Raw genomic sequence first — 18,368 nt, 5'->3', positions numbered from 1 at the left:
CAACTTTCTACAGCCATAGAGGGAAATAGCTATATAATTAGCATGATACTAGACTTGAGAAAACTGATAGACGCTCAGTGTTGAAAACTTCTTGAACTACACAATCACAGCATCAGGCTTGCTCTGACCTGCTGAGGTTTATATCTGGCATGTGTGAGGGGGAACCCTGATCTGACTTCACTTAAGGCAGCATTGTTAGGCCACGCAGGCTTGTCTGACCTGACCAAGTAACCCCTTACAGACATACAAACATACATCTGCACCTGCTACACAATAGGAGCTGAGAAAAATATTCCTGCCCTGGTGTTGCCCTGTGTCTGAATATGGCAAACAGACTATTATCAAGCCAGTCAAGGGCTCCCAATCTTCTAATATGGAAAGCTACCTAATTTCCGCTGATCCTGCCTCTGGTACTCATAGAGAGCTGACTGACAGTGGTAAACAAACTTCGGCTGTTCAGACACCTAATCTAGACCCCCTGCAACTTTGCTACCTTACTAAGGATGGCATTAAGCACCTGTCATCTTAAAATGATATACATGAAGCTATGATGGATGTCAAACACATGTTTGGGGACTTGAAAAAAGACATAGTTGCAGTAGATCATACAGTTTCACAGATGGAAGAAATGCAGGAAACAATACGCTCAGACCTCCAACATCAGGCCAGCTGTATACAATCCCAGGATGCGACGGTTCAAACCCTGACCGACAGAATCGAGGACCTTGAAAAAGGAGTAGGCGCAATAACTTGCGACTGCGCGGAGTACCTGAAACAGTAAATCCTCCTGAGATAGGTCAATATATACAGGACTTCTTTAAATTTCTCAAAAATGCTCCTAACACAGCTGAGATACAAGTTGAAAGAGCACACCGGGCTCTTAGGCCCAGACCACCGGCCAGAGCTCCCCCAAGGGATATCATCAAGCTTCTCTCCTACAAAGACAAGGAAGACATACTTCGGCTATCCAGAAATAAGCACCCCCTTACATATGAGGGTTCCGACATCCAGGTCTTCACAGACCTGTGCCCTGCAACCCTTCAGAAGCGAAGAGACCTACGCTATATCACCTACAGTCTTAAAGAGCAACAAATCCAATACAGATGGGGATTTCCCACTTGTATCATCGCATCTAAGAACGGCTCAACAGTAATCTATAAGTCATCGGAGGATCTCCTCACTTTAAACCAAACCTTAGACCACCAAACATGCCAGTGGTCCCTGCACAACCAGGCCCTGAAGTTAACCGCAGAGTAGCTGATCGAGGCCCTGATTAGGCCCCTAGGGGACTTGTCACTGAATTACACTCGATACACTGGTGGTACTGGACTTCTCATGGAACACATTGCCTGGGTTCAACAGCCCCACCATCTTCTGGAGCAGATAAGTGTATGATTACCTATTCCAATTTGGAAAGCATGTTGTATTTATAACCTTTTCTTTCAGCTTTTTAACATTCGGCCTAGAACTACGTGTCCCTAACACCTCTGCCAAATTACTTGGACACTGAGAGACACTGGCAGACATTAGAAACTGAACTTTCGAATGTAAATATGCCTTTTCCTAGCCCTTTATTGTTTATTGCTTTGTCCCGGGCAACTACTATTATATTGTTGTATGTGTCTTCAGTTTCTCATCCACAGGAATATTTTTCACGAACTTATAAGACATGTAAAGTTATCAGATGATTTTTCTCGCTCTCCCTAGCGCCAATAGAATGTAATGACCTCCACCTCAGACCTTTATGGCTGTTTAAATACGAGACTATAAGGCTAAGGAGGTGACCGAAAGAGGAGGAATGGGGGGCTTGTGAGAGAGATGGGACAGTTGCTTAGAGTATATTGCACCAGAGGAGGGAAATCAATGTTACAAGAAACTAGGATTGTTATCTAAACCTTGTTGGAGATTCATGGGAAAATAATTTAAAAAAAACAAAACAAAACAAAAAACAAAAAAAAACCAAAAAAAATTTCTAGTTAAAGCATATATTCGCATAGTTAAAGGGACACGTAGGGATAGGTTGAGAAAAGAGTTCATAGGACATAAACTGTATATATTTGGTGGGTTTAGGAATCGTACACTTTCTAGAATGTATGGGACACCGGGTGGGTGACATTGTAATGGGTGGTCTGGGTGTCCGCCCTTAGTTCACATCTAAGTTCTAACAATAGTTATTGATACGTTTTGAGTTACTTTACCTACAAAGTTCAAATATCTGTTCATATATCTTTACAAGAGTATTGAGGTTACTACCTCCTATTTGTTTACTTACTAAATACATACCTCTTTTCTCCTTACCCCTCATCCCCAGACTCATCTGTGATACGTGTGAGGATCTAGCTTCTTGTTGCCTGGTCCTCTCTGGATTCTTTATCTTCTGCTCTTCCTTCTCTCATTCTTCTGCTTACTAAATCTTTCCCCTCTTGACCATACCTCCCCCCTTTAAATTGCCCTTTCCCTCGCTTCTATTTCTCTACACATCATTCTCTCCTCAATTTTTCTCCTTTTTTTTTTCCCCATTAATGGCGCTCCCACGACCACTAAATAGAGTCCATAATTTGGATCTTCTCACAGTAAATGTTAATGGCCTGAACAACCCGGGGAAACGTTCAATCATCACAAGAGACCTACACAGGATGGGAGGTGACATCATCTTTATTCAAGAAACACATTATTCTAGACACAGAGAGCCCAAATGATTTAGCAGACATTATCCAACAGCCTGCTTTGCTTCAGGACCCTCCAAAAAGAATGGAGTTGGCATATTGTTCCACCACAGTGTCCCATTCCAATCAGAGCAAACACTAAAAGATCCTAATGGTAGATATATAATTATGACAGGCAAGTTATATGGTAGACCCATGACCCTGGTTAATCTATACTTCCCAAACAAGGCACAGGATGTGTTTTTTAAGAAAATAGCACATCTGATTTTGGAATCACAGAAAGGTATCCTCTTCCTGGGAGGAGATTTTAATATTTCCTTGAACCCCATCTTGGATACTTCGGATGGCCTCTCCAGCGCCCCCCATAAAGTGGCTAAACACCTAATCAGGTCCCTTAGGGACCTGGTTTTGCATGACATCTGGCGTACCTTCCACCCATCTGACAAAAACTTTACTTTTTACTTTCACCCTCATAGGAAGTACACTAGAATCGACTATCTTTTTGCTGACTCGGCGGGTCTCGCAGTGACAACAGGATGCAGTATCAATACGATCACATGGTCGGACTACGCTCCAGTCAAATGCACTATTAACTGGCCAAACACCCCAGTAACTCCCTGGAGCCTCGACGAATATCTTCTTGACAATAAACTCTTAACCCAAAAATTACAAAAAAATATTGAGGAATATTTCTGCATAAATGTGGATGAGGCCATGGACAGCTCCACTGTGTGGGAAGCCCACAAGAGTGTGATTCGAGGTTGCCTGATCGGACATAGCGCAGCTTTGCGCAGGTCCAAAAGAGAAACCTATAACGCGTTGTTAGCACAGGTCTCACAAATAGAACTAGCGCATAAAGATCGACCTGCCAACCGGGCCCTTCAAGAGGATCTGGCCTCAGCTAGGTCAGCCCTGTTACGCCACCTACAAGAGGAACAACACAAAAAAGCTCTCATATTGCGTCAAATGTTTTTTGAGCATAGTAATAAAGCGGAAAAGATTGCGCTCGTATGTCTACGAAATAACAGATAAACAGGGGATGGAGCATAGGGTCAAGCCATAGCAAATACTTTTGGCGACTTCTATAAATCTCTTTATAACATACATTCAGTGGAAGGCCTGCAGGCTGACCCTCGGGACAGATAGACTCTTGAACAAGAGATCTCTGACTATGTTGGAAAAGCAGAAGTGCCATCTTTATCTGTTGAACAGGCGAGTCAACTAGATGCACCTTTTGCTGCGGAAGAGATCCTAGCAGCCATTAAAATTCTCCCAACCGGTAAAAGCCCAGGCCCAGATGGGTTTGGCATATGCTACTATAAAAAATTTGCTGGCATACTAATACCCCATTTGCTTCAAGTGTTTAACCAGCTCTCCGAGGCTCCTGTCATGCCGAGTTCGATGCTTGAAGCATACATTTTGGTTATTCCTAAACCGGACAAGCCAGAGAATCTGCCTGGCAGCTACAGACCAATATCATTGCTTAACTCTGACATTAAGATACTGGCCAAAGTAATAGCAAATCGCCTCAAAAATGTTATGCCCCAACTGGTCTCCACGGACCAAACAGGCTTTATCCCCCTCAGAGAGGCACGAGACAACACCCTCAGAGTGATTCAGCTGATCTCTCATGCACAAGCCAATTCCGCTCCGCTGGTCCTTGTGTCGACGGATGCGGAAAAGGCTTTGGACCGGGTCAGCTGGACCTTTATGCTGCACACCTTGAAAAAGATGGGCTTCGGGTCACATTTTACAAATAATATATTCTCGCTGTACTCCAATCCGAATGCCAAGGTGTGAGTGAACGGATTGTTCTCTGAACCCTTTTGGATCTCAAATGGAACGAGGCAGGGGTGTCCTCTCTCACCCCTGCTTTTTGCTCTGATCATGGAGGTCCTAGCCTGTAAGATACGCATGAACTCTGTGATACGTGGAATCCGAACAGGGGGAATAGAGCATAAATTGGCTATGTACGCCGATGATGTGCTGTTGACTCTGTGGCCGATAATGATTTGTCCCTGCTGGAGTCGCTGGCTGAGTTTGTGAGGTTCGGGCGGGTATCGGACTTCTCACTTAATCTTTCCAAGTCTGAGATCTTGAACATTTCTGTGCCTGGAGATGTTTTTGCATCCAACAGTGACCGTTGTCCCCTGAGACTTGCCACAAAGCATCTGAAATATCTGGGTATCACACTGACCTCCTCGGTCAGAGAAATTCTGAATATAAACTAAGCGTATCAGGGAGGAAACTATACGGGATTTTGCGACGTGGAAGAACAAAACCATCTCCTGGATGGGCAGGATCCACGTAGCTAAAATGAATCTCTTACCCAGAGTCCTATATATTATGCAGGCAGTCCCTTTGTCATCAGCAGATCACATAATCCACCAAATTCATTCGGCACATGAGTCATATATCTGGAACGGTCGGAGACCAAGGATCAATAGAAGAACGATGTATCTCCCTAGAGACCGAGGAGGGGCTGGCGTCCCTCAATTGAGCGAATACCTCAAAGCTATACAAATGCAAGTCGAGTGGTGCCATGGATCACCCAACAAAGCCTGGATAGTCTTAGACAGGGAGATTCTTCGCAGGGGCAATGTGGGATCACTCACATGGATTAGCCCCGCGCACCGTCTGGCTCCCCCAATATCCTCTGATTGAGGATGTACTACATGGATGGGACAGGTTGATCAAGGTTAGACCACATATCTCTACTTCTGTCTCACCAGTGACGCCCGTCTGTGAAAACCCAGACAACAGGTTAGCAAACAAACCTTATCCACTCGGACCTTGCTATACATTAGCTGAGACCGCAATCGCGGGCGCTCTGACACCGGGCAAAATCAAGCCACAAGCAGAATTGGCTGATTGGGATTGCGACCTATTCTCATGGTACAGAACGGCGCAATTTAACCATTATCTTAGCAGCATGCGTGATAGGGAACCACTGAATAGACAGAAAACACCATTCGAAGTGCTTTGCACCTCGCCGAATATACCACATCACCTCATTTCAACTCTGTATAAGCTGCTAGTAGAGGGAGGTAATGATGTACTTCCCTCCTACGTGGTCGCTTGGCAACGAGAACTGGGCCTTGAGCCGGACGCAAAAGCGTGGACATCCATATTTCGCAAACCGAAACGAGCATCGGTTTCAATGAGGTTTCAGGAAATACACTTCAAGTTTTTGAGCAGGTGGTACCTCACCCCACAGAGGCTGAAAAAAATATACCCACACACCGGTGGGGAGTGCTGGAGGGGCTGTGGAGAAGAGGGGTCCATGCTACATATCTGGTGGCAATGCCCCCATATACAACCTTTCTGGAATGAAGTGTTCCAAGAATGTAGTAGATTATTGGAAATCATCCTACCCCCAGACCCTAAATATCTCATATATCATGAGTTACCTAAAATTGCCATGGACGCAAAGCGCCACTTATTCCTTCTGATGTTAAATTGCGCAAAGGGACTTGTTCCAAGACATTGGAAATCGCTACACATACCAAACCTTGAGGAGTGGAGAGCCGGGGTCTGGGATCTATTGAGCCTGGAGAGGTTCCACTATCTAAAGACTGGGAGACTTGAAACACATGAATATATAACTCTGATCTGGGAGGGTAAAGAGATATAGATATTACAAGAATATTAGAGTGTAGGCGGAATGCTGTGATGGGACTCGTGAAGTACTTGGATTTTCTGGGCTTAAAATATTATCAGCATTATATTTATTTCCCACTTTTTTTTTCTCTCCCTCCTTCTCCCCACTCACCTGCCCCTCCTTCCTTTCCTCCCCTCCCCGCTATCGTGCTCCCCCTCCCGTGCTCTCTTTCCCTCTACCTGTTTCTGTATACTATACAGAAGTTTTCAAAGATTGCCTGGGGCTGGCGCTGTCGGATTTACCTACACCCAACACTATAGAACGACCGCTTCTGTTAGGTTATAAACCTAGGGTGTCTGGGCCCGATACTGTCAGCCGCAAACATTTGTGCTTACTATTGGCAAGTTGCAAAGTTGATTTTACCGCAATGAACACACCAAATGTATCTATGGTTATTTGTCAATCTTTTACCATGACTTGTTCCTGTTGATATGATATAGCTACTTTGGCTATTACGATGCTGTCATTTATCGTAAATGTAAAAGATGTAATTGTATATGAGTTCATTCAATAAAGCTTATTATTAATAAAATATATATATATATATATATATATATATATATATATATATATATATATCTACATGTTATTCTCAGACTTATCTTTTCTTTGAATTCATCTTTCTATCTAGCTTTTATATAGTGTTTAATGTCCCTTTTAGAGCGGATGATGACCACATTTCCTCATCCCAGGTAGGTAGTTTCTGGAGCTAATTGCGCCCCCTGCACCTACCCTTGCTTAGAAGGCGGTCTTATGGGCCCGGCATTGCCAGGGTAGTTCGGGGTTGCTGTTGATATCACCAGTCTCTGGATACCTCGAAGTCCTGCACTGCTGAAATCACCTTAAAGGAGCTGGATGGGGTGTAAGTATTCAAACCCTTTGATTTCAGCTCCCTGAAAGGGACAGTAAAGTCAAAATTTAAAACTTTCATGATTCAGACATAGCTTGCAGTTTTGAACAACTTTCAAATTTACTTATTTTTCCAAATTTTTTCTTCTGGGTTCCTTTTTTATTTAATTTTAATTAAATTGTCTTCTGGTATACTTTTGTTAAAGAATAAAAATAGGTGATCTCATAGGACTTACGGAGCATGCACGTCTTTAGCACTCTATGGCAACAATGTTTGCAACTTTGTATAATATTGATACAAACATTGTTTCAAACACTGTTGCCCAAGAGAGCTTGAAGACATAAGCATTTCTTATATGCAAGTTAAAAAAAAAATACACAAAAACAAACAAAAAGTTAATTAACTAACATTAATGACCTATAAGAAAGTAAGAGTCTGTGTACTATTTGTAATACCGTTACTCTGTTTGCGTCCCTTCTCTACAGGGAGTACCTTTCCCCCAGAACGAAGCAAACGCCATGGATGTTGTAATACAGTACGCTTTGTACCGGCTTGGATTCAAACTTGAAGACATTGTGCTATATGCCTGGTCTATTGGGGGCTTCACAGGTATTCTTGTGAAAGGGCATGAGGGAAACAGGGTGAACAGTGTAACATGAGGTGTCTGCAAGACTGTAAAAGCTGTTAAAGATTTAGTGCAAATAATAACCTGGAAGAGACACAAGGATATCTATGAAACTATATTTAACCAATTTGCTCAAAGTCTTTCTCTTCTCCTTTGTCTCACAGCTACTTGGGCTTCCATGAGTTATCCAGACCTCAGCTCTGTTGTGCTTGATGCTTCTTTCGATGATCTTGTTCCCTTAGCCCTGAAAGTAATGCCGGAGAGTTGGAGTAAGGAACTGATGGGAAACCATTTTAATTTGTTTTACCTTTATCACTCTTCTTATTATACTTTTATTTAGTTGTATTCTTTTAAGTGTTTTCCTATTATTTCTTACATTTTTCCATTCACTGTCTTTTTTATCGCAGCCTTTTGTTGTACCTCTTGTCTCATCCTTTTTTATTCTTCCACAGGAGGTTTGGTGACCAGGACAGTAAGGAAATACCTAAACTTGAATAACGCAGAGCAGCTTTGCAGGTAATTGAAGAATAGTGACCCATGTAAATGAGAGCTATAAATGTATTTCTCACTTGCTTACAGGGTGATGAGAAAAAGGAGCATGTGACTGTAACCATTTCACCTTCCCTACAGGTATCAGGGCCCAGTGTTACTGATCAGAAGAACAAAAGATGAAATTATCACAACCACGTAAGCATATTCAGCCTAAATACACTGAGATCTTTTTATTAATATATATATATTTTTAATAGATATATAAATAGATTCATAGATATATTTAATATAATCGTATCTATAATTTATACTTTTTATAACTTTTTCTGTCTGATCAGAACACCCGAAGATGTCTCCTCAAACAGAGGGAATGATCTGCTCATTGCACTATTACAGAATCGGTAAGAAAATTTAAATCTGAAAAATAAGACCTAGTGTTTCACATTTATCTAGTACAAGTTAGACACCAGACCTGTACTTTTTGGCGCTGGGCTCTCTGATCTTTTCATTTCTTCTCAGCTATCCAAAAGTGATGACCGATGACTCCAGGAGGGCGGTGAGGGAATGGTTGGCTGCATCCAATCCTGTGCAGCAGGGTGAGAACATATGATCACTGTTTATCTCTGCCATGTTGTCAAAGACAGATTACTCATTGCCTCATGCTAACATACAGCATTGCTCTCCTTCACTGTAATGGGACATCTATAATCTTTAAATGGACATAATACTAATATGCTAAATCACTTGAAACTGATGCAGTATAACTGTAAAAAGCTGACAGGAAAATATCACCTGAGCATCTCTATGTAAAAAAGGAAGATATTTTACCTCACAATCTCCTCAGCTCAGCAAAGTTCTGTGTAAAAAGTTATACTCGGCTGCAGGTAAAAAAAAATTAAATAAATGAACAGCAGCCAATCAGCATCAGCAGTGCTGAGGTCATGAACTCTTTTACTGTGATCTCATGAGATTTCACTTAACTCTCATGAGATTTCATAGTAAACTTCCTTACACTGAATAGGGAAATAAGATGAGAGTGCACGTAAGCTCGTTCCTTCCACTGTCCCGGGACAGACATACTGATTTGCTGCTTAGAAGTCCTTTATAATGGGATGTGGCTACTGAGAAACTTTTGAGGTAAAATATCTTTCTATTTTACATAGAGATGTTCAGGTGATATATGTTCTACTCTGCTTTTTACAGCTATGCTGCATCACTTTTAAGTGTTTAAACATTTGGGTATTATGGCCCTTTAATGGGACATTTTATATATATTTTAATATATATGCATTGTATATATTGACTGATAAGCACTACATTTGCAAAATATCCACATCCACTTTAAACACTTTTTTTTTCCTTGCACAATTTGCATGTTTTACAGAGCAGTTTTTGGATAGACCCCTTAACATAACTCAAGATATTTTTGTTTAATCTTCTCTTCCTTTGCTGTGATCAGTAAGAGATCCGGTTTAAACGAACCACAGCACTAATATAAGAAATAACTTAGCAGCAAGCTTGGCAAACAGCTAACTTTTAAGTATACTTAAAGGGACACTGAACCCAAATTTTGTATTTAATGATTCAAATAGAGCAGCAATTTTAAGCAACGTTCTAATTTACTCCCTATTATCAATTTTTCTTCATTCTCTTACTATCTTTATTTGAACAGCAAGAATGTAAGCTTAGGAGCTGGCCCATTTTTGGTTCACAACCTGGGTTGTTCTTGCTGATTGGTGGCTAAATGCACCCACCATTAAACAAGTGCTGTTCAGTGGTCTGAACCAAAAATTGTCTGGCTCCTTAGCTTAGATGCCTTCTTTTTCAAATAAACATAGTAAGAGAACGAAGAAAAATTAGAGGGAAAGAAAAAAAATTGGGTTTAGTGTATTGTAAAATTATTTTTCTCTTAAAGTGTTTCAAATGACTTGGTATACCAGTTTCAGAGTATAAAATGTATAAAAATGCTTCTTTAGGTATATTTTATATTTCTCTTGTAAGGTGTATCCAGTCCACAGATCATCCATTACTTGTGGGATATTCTCCTTCCCAACAGGAAGTTGCAAGAGTATCACCCACAGCAGAGCTGCTATATAGCTCCTCCCCTAACTGCCAATCCCAGTCATTCTCTTGCAAACTCTCAACATAGCTGGAGGTAGTAAGAGGAAAGTGGTGTAATATAGTTAGTTTTTTCCTCAATCAAAAGTTTGTTTTTAAATGGTACCGGAGTTGTACTATTTTATCTCAGGCAGCATTTAGAAGAAGAATCTGCCTGCGTTTTTCTATGATCTTAGCAGAAGTAACTAAGATCCACTGCTGTTCTCACATATGTCTGAGGAGTGAGGTAACTTCAGAGGGAGAATGGCGTGCAGGTTATCCTGCAATAAGGTATGTGCAGTTTAAGTTTTTCTAGGGATGGAATTTGCTAGAAAAAAGCTGCTAATACCGGATTAATGTAAGTTAAGCCTAAATACAGTGATTTAATAGCGACTAGTATCAGGCTTGCTATCAGAGGTATATACTCTGATTAATGTGCAATATAAAACGTTTGCTGGCATGTTTAATCGTTTTTATATATGCTTTGGTGATAAAACTTATTGGGGCCTAGTTTTTTTCCACATGGCTGGCTTGATTTTTGCCTAGAAACAGTTTCCTGAGGCATTCCACTGTTGTAATATGAGTGGGAGGGGCCTATTTTAGCGCTTTTTTGCGCAGTTAAAATTACAGACAGAGACATTCGGCTTCCCTCAGCAGTCCCCTGCATTATTTAGGACATCTCTGAAGGGCTCAAAAGGCTTCAAAAGTCATATATTGAGGAAGGTAAAGCCACAGTGGAGCTGTGGCAGTTGTTGTGACTGTTTAAAAAACGTTTTTTCCAATTTGTTAATCCGTTTTTTGTATTAAGGGGTTAATCATCCATTTGCAAGTATGTGCAATGCTCTGCTAACTTGTTACATACACTGTAAAAATTTCGTTAGTTTAACTGCCTTTTTGTCACTGTTATTTCAAATTTTAGCAAAATTTGTTTCCCTTAAAGGCACAGTAACGTTTTTTTTTTTTTTTTAAATATATTTTTTATTGAGGTTAATGAAGACATACAATATCGAAAACCAGTACTGACATAAACATTTAGATTATACAGATTAATAATAACCGTATATATAATAACAGACCAAAAGGCTCCAGTACTATACTATGAGATTACTTTCAATTACAGCTAAAAGCCATAGAGTACACTGGCATTGGCATTACAATGTTTATGCACAAGTAAAATGTAGCGTATTTTGAACAGACATTGTTCAGACATACTATACCCATGTACTATAGGAACCTGAGCACATGAAATGATAATATGGAAACCTCAATTTGACGTAAGGATGGGGGGAGGGAAATATCAACAATTAATATCATACAACCTGTATGTAAGAGGATTGGGAGTAAATTTTTTTAGGATTTATTTCCTCAGTTTAACCAGTAACCCATAGGGGGGGGGGGGGAGGAGCCAGCTCTATTATGATTTAATAGAGAGAGATAACCTTTATCAAATATAGAACACACCAGTAGAGGTGATAACAAGCACACCATTGGTACAAATAATTAACTGGGCTATGATCACGAGCAGTGACGGGATATCAATAAAACAATAACAGTAGAAATTATTGAAAAGTAGGAGGTTGGTAATAAATAACAAAGCAATAAGGGTGATGAAGTGGTTTTGGCCTCACAGACATAGATACATATCATTCAAAGCAGCATATATGATAATCTCTCAATGAATATCCTAGGAAAGGCCTCAAGGGAGCATCTGTTCCAGCTATAAGCTAATATCTAAGCATATGTGAGATATAGACTAGTATTTTGGAGTTTGAGCATTTCAAATATAAGGGGAATCACATCTATATCTGCTAGTGAAATAACGAAGTTCTTAACATATTTTGTATAGAAATGTAGGCTGTAGTAGAAATGCACAGATATCAATATATTCACACACTTAAAAGTAACATGTTCCATTAGATAATAACTAAATGGTCCTGGGAATTATATAGGAAAATACCCATCATAAGTTTAGGGGTTAATATAAAAGTGTGAAAAGTGATATCCCCTCATAGCATAAACTTTGCTCCGGTATATGAGACCTATAATGTACCAGTTTAAGAACTAACAATGGCATCAGGAGTATACAGCGTAAATAAAAAAAATAAAAGAATTATTCAACATACTATAAAAACGTCAAGTATAATAGATACTGATTGTAGGATCATGTAAACGGGTGAATCGGGCTAACTAGCCGTCATGTAGCTTGAGACCAAATTACAGTCACATCAAGAGACTTCCAAGTTTATATAAGTGCAAACAAGTCCTGACATACCTGCAAAGCATGAATTATCATTAGATTGTGCCTAAACATAACCATACGTCGACTGTCGAACTGGAAGATCCCCTAAGAAAGTCACATATGTTGTCACACAAACGGATCAAGACAGTCTCCGTTGGCTGATACACATTGTCCTACCCCACATCAAAATGCCATAGGATATGTCCCAGCGGAGTTCCAAGAATGCGTGGTAGGGTTTCCAGGGCTGCAGCTTCGGCCTCTCCGGAACAGTATTTCAGCCATAAGGACAGATGTTCCAGGCTCAACTGCGTGTGCAAGCATCTAGCGCTCTCCTCCGCGCCAAACAACCATGTAATCAGGTAAGGCTCCGTGACCTGGCATCCAGGGCCCCTCACCTTCAACTCAAGAGCATTGAGCGGGATCGCAGAAAGAATATGAAGATCGCCCTGTATGGCCATAGACTTGTCGGGTGGGTGAGTGAAGTAATCTGTAGCCCGCTCCACAGTAGCATCCTCTTGCCACGAGATCAGGCCGTTACTCACAATACTAGTGCTTGTAGATCCTTGTTTCCGCTGCTTCAAGAGTGTTGACTCTCCTACTGGCAGTAGACATCGATCCAGTAGCCGAGTATCTTCGGATCTAGCAAGCTGTCCCAAGCGCTCCAACTGCCTAAGCAGATCCACTTTAAACTCAGTAAAGAGAATTTGTATTTCCTGATGGATATCTTCCATGATGTAGACTAGGACTGTGTAGCAGCCCCAATAGGTTATGGGTATAGAGCAAGGGTTTGTAGAGAACAACAATAGTATCTGCGTACTTTCAAACCTGTAACAGGTATAAAGGGGGGGGGGGGTAGATGAAGGTCTAGGCCGCGGGAAGGCCTCCGCTGTATACCTCCTCTAATATGGTCTGCTGGGCTGAATTGTCGTAGGAGAAAAACATATAAGTCTGTTCCTCAAATGTTTAAATAAACTATTCCCCTCAGGGATGCTCTAAATTGTGCGGTAGTTAGGCAGTAACCAGCGGATTGAATTGCACTAAATCACAGCCCTAGTTTTAAGCAGCCATCTTGGGTGATGGTCAGGCACGCCCCCCACAGTAACGTTTTTTTATATTGCTTGTTTAACTTGATGTAAAGTGTTTTCCAAGCTTGCTAGTCTCATTGCTAGTCTGTATAAACATGTCTGACATAGAGGAAACTCCTTGTTCATTATGTTTAAAAGCCATGGTGGAACCCCATATGAGAATGTGTACTAAATGTATTGATTTCACTTTAAACAATAAAGATCAGCTTTTATCTTTAAAAAATTTATCACCAGAGGATTCTGGCGAGGGGGAAGTTATGCCGACTAACTCTCCCCACGTGTCAGACCCTTTGACTCCCGCTCAAGGGACTCACGCTAAAATGGCGCCAAGTACATCAAAGACGCCCATAGCGATTACTTTGCAGGGCATGGCGGCAATCATGGATAATACCCTGTCAGCGGTATTAGCCAGACTGCCTGAATTCCAGAGGAAAGCGCGATAGCTCTGGGGTTAGACGTATTACAGAGCGCGCAGATGCCTTAAGGCCCATGACTGATACTGCGTCACAATATGCAGAAGCTGAGGAAGGAGAGCTTCAGTCTGTGGGTGACATTCCTGATTCGGGGAAACCTGATTCAGATATTTCTACTTTTAAATTTAAGCTTGAGAACCTCTGTGTATTGCTTGGGGAGGTGTTAGCTGCTCTGAATGACTGTGACACAATTGCAGTACCAGAGAAATTGTGTAGACTGGATAAATACTATTCAGTGCCGGTGTGTACGGATGTTTTTCCAATACCTAAAAGGTTTACAGAAATCATTAATAAGGAGTGGGATAGACCCGGTGTGCCGTTTTCCCCCCCTCCTATTTTTAGAAAAATGTTTCCAATAGACGCCACCACACGGGACTTATGGCAGACGGTCCCTAAGGTGGAGGGAGCAGTTTCTACTTTAGCAAAGCATACCACTATCCCTGTCGAGGACAGTTGTGCTTTTTCAGATCCAATGGATAAAAAATTAGAAGGTTACCTTAAGAAAATGTTTATTCAACAAGGTTTTATCCTGCAGCCCCTTGCATGCATTGCGCCTGTCACTGCTGCTGCGGCGTTCTGGTTTGAGTCTCTGGAAGAGGCCTTTCAGACAGCTACTCCATTGACTGAAATACTTGACAAGCTTAGAACACTTAAGCTAGCTAATTCTTTGTTTCTGACGCCATTGTTCATTTGACTAAACTAACGGCTAAGAATTCTGGATTCGCCATCCAGGCGCGTAGGGCGCTATGGCTTAAATCTTGGTCAGCTGACGTGACTTCAAAGTCTAAATTACTTAACATTCCCTTCAAGGGGCAGACCCTATTCGGGCCTGGTTTGAAGGAAATTGTTGCTGACATTACTGGAGGTAAGGGTCATACCCTTCCTCAAGACAGGGCTAAATCAAAGGCCAAACAGTCTAATTTTCGTGCCTTTCGAAACTTCAAGGCAGGTGCAGCATCAACTTCCTCTTCTACAAGACAAGAGGGAACTTTTGCTCAATCCAAGCCGGGCTGGAAACCTAACCAGTCCTGGAACAAAGGCAAGCAGGCCAGAAAGCCTGCTGCTGCCTCTAAGACAGCATGAAGGAACGGCCCCCTATCCGGTAACGGATCTAGTAGGGGGCAGACTTTCTCTCTTCGCCCAGGCGTGGGCAAGAGATGTTCAGGATGCCTGGGCGTTGGAGATCGTATCTCAGGGATATCTTCTGGACTTCAAAGCTTCCGATCCTCAAGGGAGATTTCACCTTTCGAGATTATCTGTAAACCAGATAAAGAAAGAGGCATTCTTACGCTGTGTGCAAGACCTCCTAGTTATGGGAGTGATCTGTCCAGTTCCACGGTCGGAACAGGGACAGGGTTTTTATTCAAATCTGTTTGTGGTTCCCAAAAAAGAGGGAACCTTCAGACCCATTTTGGATCTAAAGATCTTAAACAAATTCCTCAGAGTTCCATCGTTCAAAATGGAAACTATTCGGACCATCCTACCTATGATCCAGGAGGGTCAGCACATGACCACAGTGGATTTGAAGGATGCTTACCTTCACATACCGATTCACAAAGATCATCATCGGTTCCTAAGGTTTGCCTTTCTAGACAGGCATTACCAATTTGTGGCTCTTCCCTTCGGGTTAGTTACAGCTCCAAGAATCTTTACAAAGGTTCTGGGATTGCTTCTGGCGGTCCTAAGACAGCGAGGTATATCAGTGGCCCCTTATCTGGACGACATCCTGATACAGGCGTCAAGCTTTCAGATTGCCAAGTCACATACGGACATAGTTCTGGCATTTCTCAGGTCACATGGGTGGAAGGTGAACGAGGAAAAGAGTTCTCTATCCCCACTCACAAGAGTCTCCTTCCTAGGGACTCTGATAGATTCTGTAAAAATGAAGATTTACCTGACAGAATCCAGGTTATCAAAGCTTCTAAAATCTTGCCGTGTTCTTCATTCTATTCCGCGCCCTTCGGTGGCTCAGTGTATGGAAGTAATCGGCTTGATGGTAGCGGCAATGGACATAGTGCCATTTGCGTGCCTACATCTCAAACCGCTGCAACTATGCATGCTCAGTCAGTGGAATGGGGATTACACAGATTTGTCCCCTCTGCTAAATCTAGATCAAGAGACCAGAGATTCTCTTCTATGGTGGCTATCTCAAGTCCATCTGTCCAAAGGTATGACCTTTCGCAGCCCAGATTGGACAATTGTAACAACAGATGCCAGCCTTCTAGGTTGGGGTGCAGTCTGGATTTCCCTGAAGGCTCAGGGATCGTGGACTCAGGAGGAGAAACTCCTCCCAATAAATATTCTGGAGTTAAGAGCAATATTGAATGCTCTTCTAGCTTGGCCTCAGTTAGCAACCCTGAGGTTCATCAGATTTCAGTCGGACAACATCACGCCTGTGGCTTACATCAACCATCAAGGGGGAACCAGGAGTTCCCTAGCGATGTTAGAAGTCTCCAAGATAATTCGCTGGGCAGAGACTCACTCTTGCCACCTATCAGCAATCCATATCCCAGGTGTAGAGAACTGGGAGGCGGATTTTCCAAGTCGTCAGACTTTTCATCCGGGGGAGTGGGAACTCCATCCGGAGGTGTTTGTTCAATTGGTTCATCGTTGGGGCCAACCAGAACTGGATCTCATGGCGTCTCGCCAGAACGCCAAGCTTCCTTGTTACGGATCCAGGTCCAGGGACCCAGAAGCAGCACTGATAGTTGGTTCTTCAACCTGGCTTATGTGTTTCCACCGTTTCCTCTGCTCCCTCGACTGATTGCCAAAATCAAACAGGAGAGAGCATCGGTGATCTTGATAGCGCCTGCGTGGCCACGCAGGACCTGGTATGCAGACCTAGTGGACATGTCATCCTTTCCACCATGGACCCTGCCTCTGAGACAAGACCTTCTACTACAAGGTCCTTTCAATCATCCGAATCTAATTTCTCTGAGACTGACTGCATGGAGATTGAACGCTTGATTTTATCAAAGCGTGGCTTCTCCGAGTCAGTCATTGATAACCTTATACAGGCACGAAAGCCTGTCACCAGGAAAATCTACCATAAGATATGGCGTAAATACCTTTATTGGTGTGAATCCAAAGAATCCAGCTAGTTCTTTAAAGGGACAGATTTCTGCTCTGTCTATTCTTTTGCACAAGCGTCTGGCAGAAGTTCCAGACGTTCAAGCTTTTTGTCAGACTTTGGTTAGAATTAAGCCTGTGTTTAAACCTGTTGCTCCCCCATGGAGCTTAAACTTGGTTCTTAAAGTTCTTTAAGGGGTTCCGTTTGAACCCCTTCATTCCATTGATATCAAACTTTTATCTTGGAAAGTTCTGTTTTTGATGGCTATTTCCTCGGCTCGGAGAGTCTCTGAGTTATCTGCCTTACAATGTGATTCTCCTTATCTGATTTTCCATTCAGATAAAGTAGTTCTGCGTACAAAACCTGGGTTTTTACCTAAGGTAGTTTCTAACTAGAATATCAATCAAGAGATTGTTGTTCCATCATTGTGTCCTAATCCTTCTTCAAAGAAGGAACGCCTTTTACATAATCTGGACGTGGTCCGTGCTTTAAAGTTTTACTTACAAGCTACTAAAGATTTTCGCCAAACATCTACACTGTTTGTTGTTTACTCTGGACAGAGGAGAGGTCAAAAAGCTTCGGCAACCTCTCTTTCTTTTTGGCTTCGGAGCGTAATATGCTTAGCCTATGAGACTGCTGGACAGCAGCCCCCTGAAAGGATTACAGCTCATTCTATTAGAGCTGTGGCTTCCACCTGGGCCTTTAAAAATGAGGCTTCTGTTGAACAGATTTGCATTCTTTGCTTCTTCGGAGGCTATTTTTGGGAGAGAGGTTTTACAGGCAGTGGTTCCTTCCATTTAAGCCTGCCTTGTCCCTCCCTTCATCCGTGTACTTTAGCTTTGGTATTGGTATCCCACAAGTAATGGATGATCCGTGGACTGGATACACCTTACAAGAGAAAACATAATTTATGCTTACCTGATAAATGTATTTCTCTTGTGGTGTATCCAGTCCACGGCCCGCCCTGTCTTTTTAAGGCAGGTCTACATTTTAATTAAACTACAGTCACCACTGCACCCTATGGTTTCTCCTTTCTCGGCTTGTTTCGGTCGAATGACTGGATATGGCAGTTAGGGGAGGAGCTATATAGCAGCTCTGCTGTGGGTGATA

General features: G+C 42.1%; 1 protein-coding gene across 1 annotated transcript in view; it reads left to right on the top strand.

The window, feature by feature from the left end:
- Positions 1-18,368, top strand: part of ABHD16A (abhydrolase domain containing 16A, phospholipase) — a 124,632-nt gene that overhangs the window by 95,365 nt on the left and 10,899 nt on the right. The window contains exons 12-17 of the mRNA XM_053722087.1: positions 7,663-7,786; positions 7,967-8,071; positions 8,255-8,318; positions 8,433-8,489; positions 8,633-8,695; positions 8,814-8,890. Coding sequence (XP_053578062.1) covers positions 7,663-7,786; positions 7,967-8,071; positions 8,255-8,318; positions 8,433-8,489; positions 8,633-8,695; positions 8,814-8,890 — 490 coding nt within the window. The remainder of the gene's footprint in view (positions 1-7,662; positions 7,787-7,966; positions 8,072-8,254; positions 8,319-8,432; positions 8,490-8,632; positions 8,696-8,813; positions 8,891-18,368) is intronic.

The sequence above is a fragment of the Bombina bombina genome, chromosome 7 (genome assembly GCF_027579735.1).
Source record: "Bombina bombina isolate aBomBom1 chromosome 7, aBomBom1.pri, whole genome shotgun sequence".
Taxonomy (NCBI): Eukaryota; Metazoa; Chordata; class Amphibia; order Anura; family Bombinatoridae; genus Bombina; species Bombina bombina.
The sequence above is the reverse complement of the archived record's forward strand: the minus strand, read 5'-3'. Positions and strand labels throughout refer to the sequence as shown.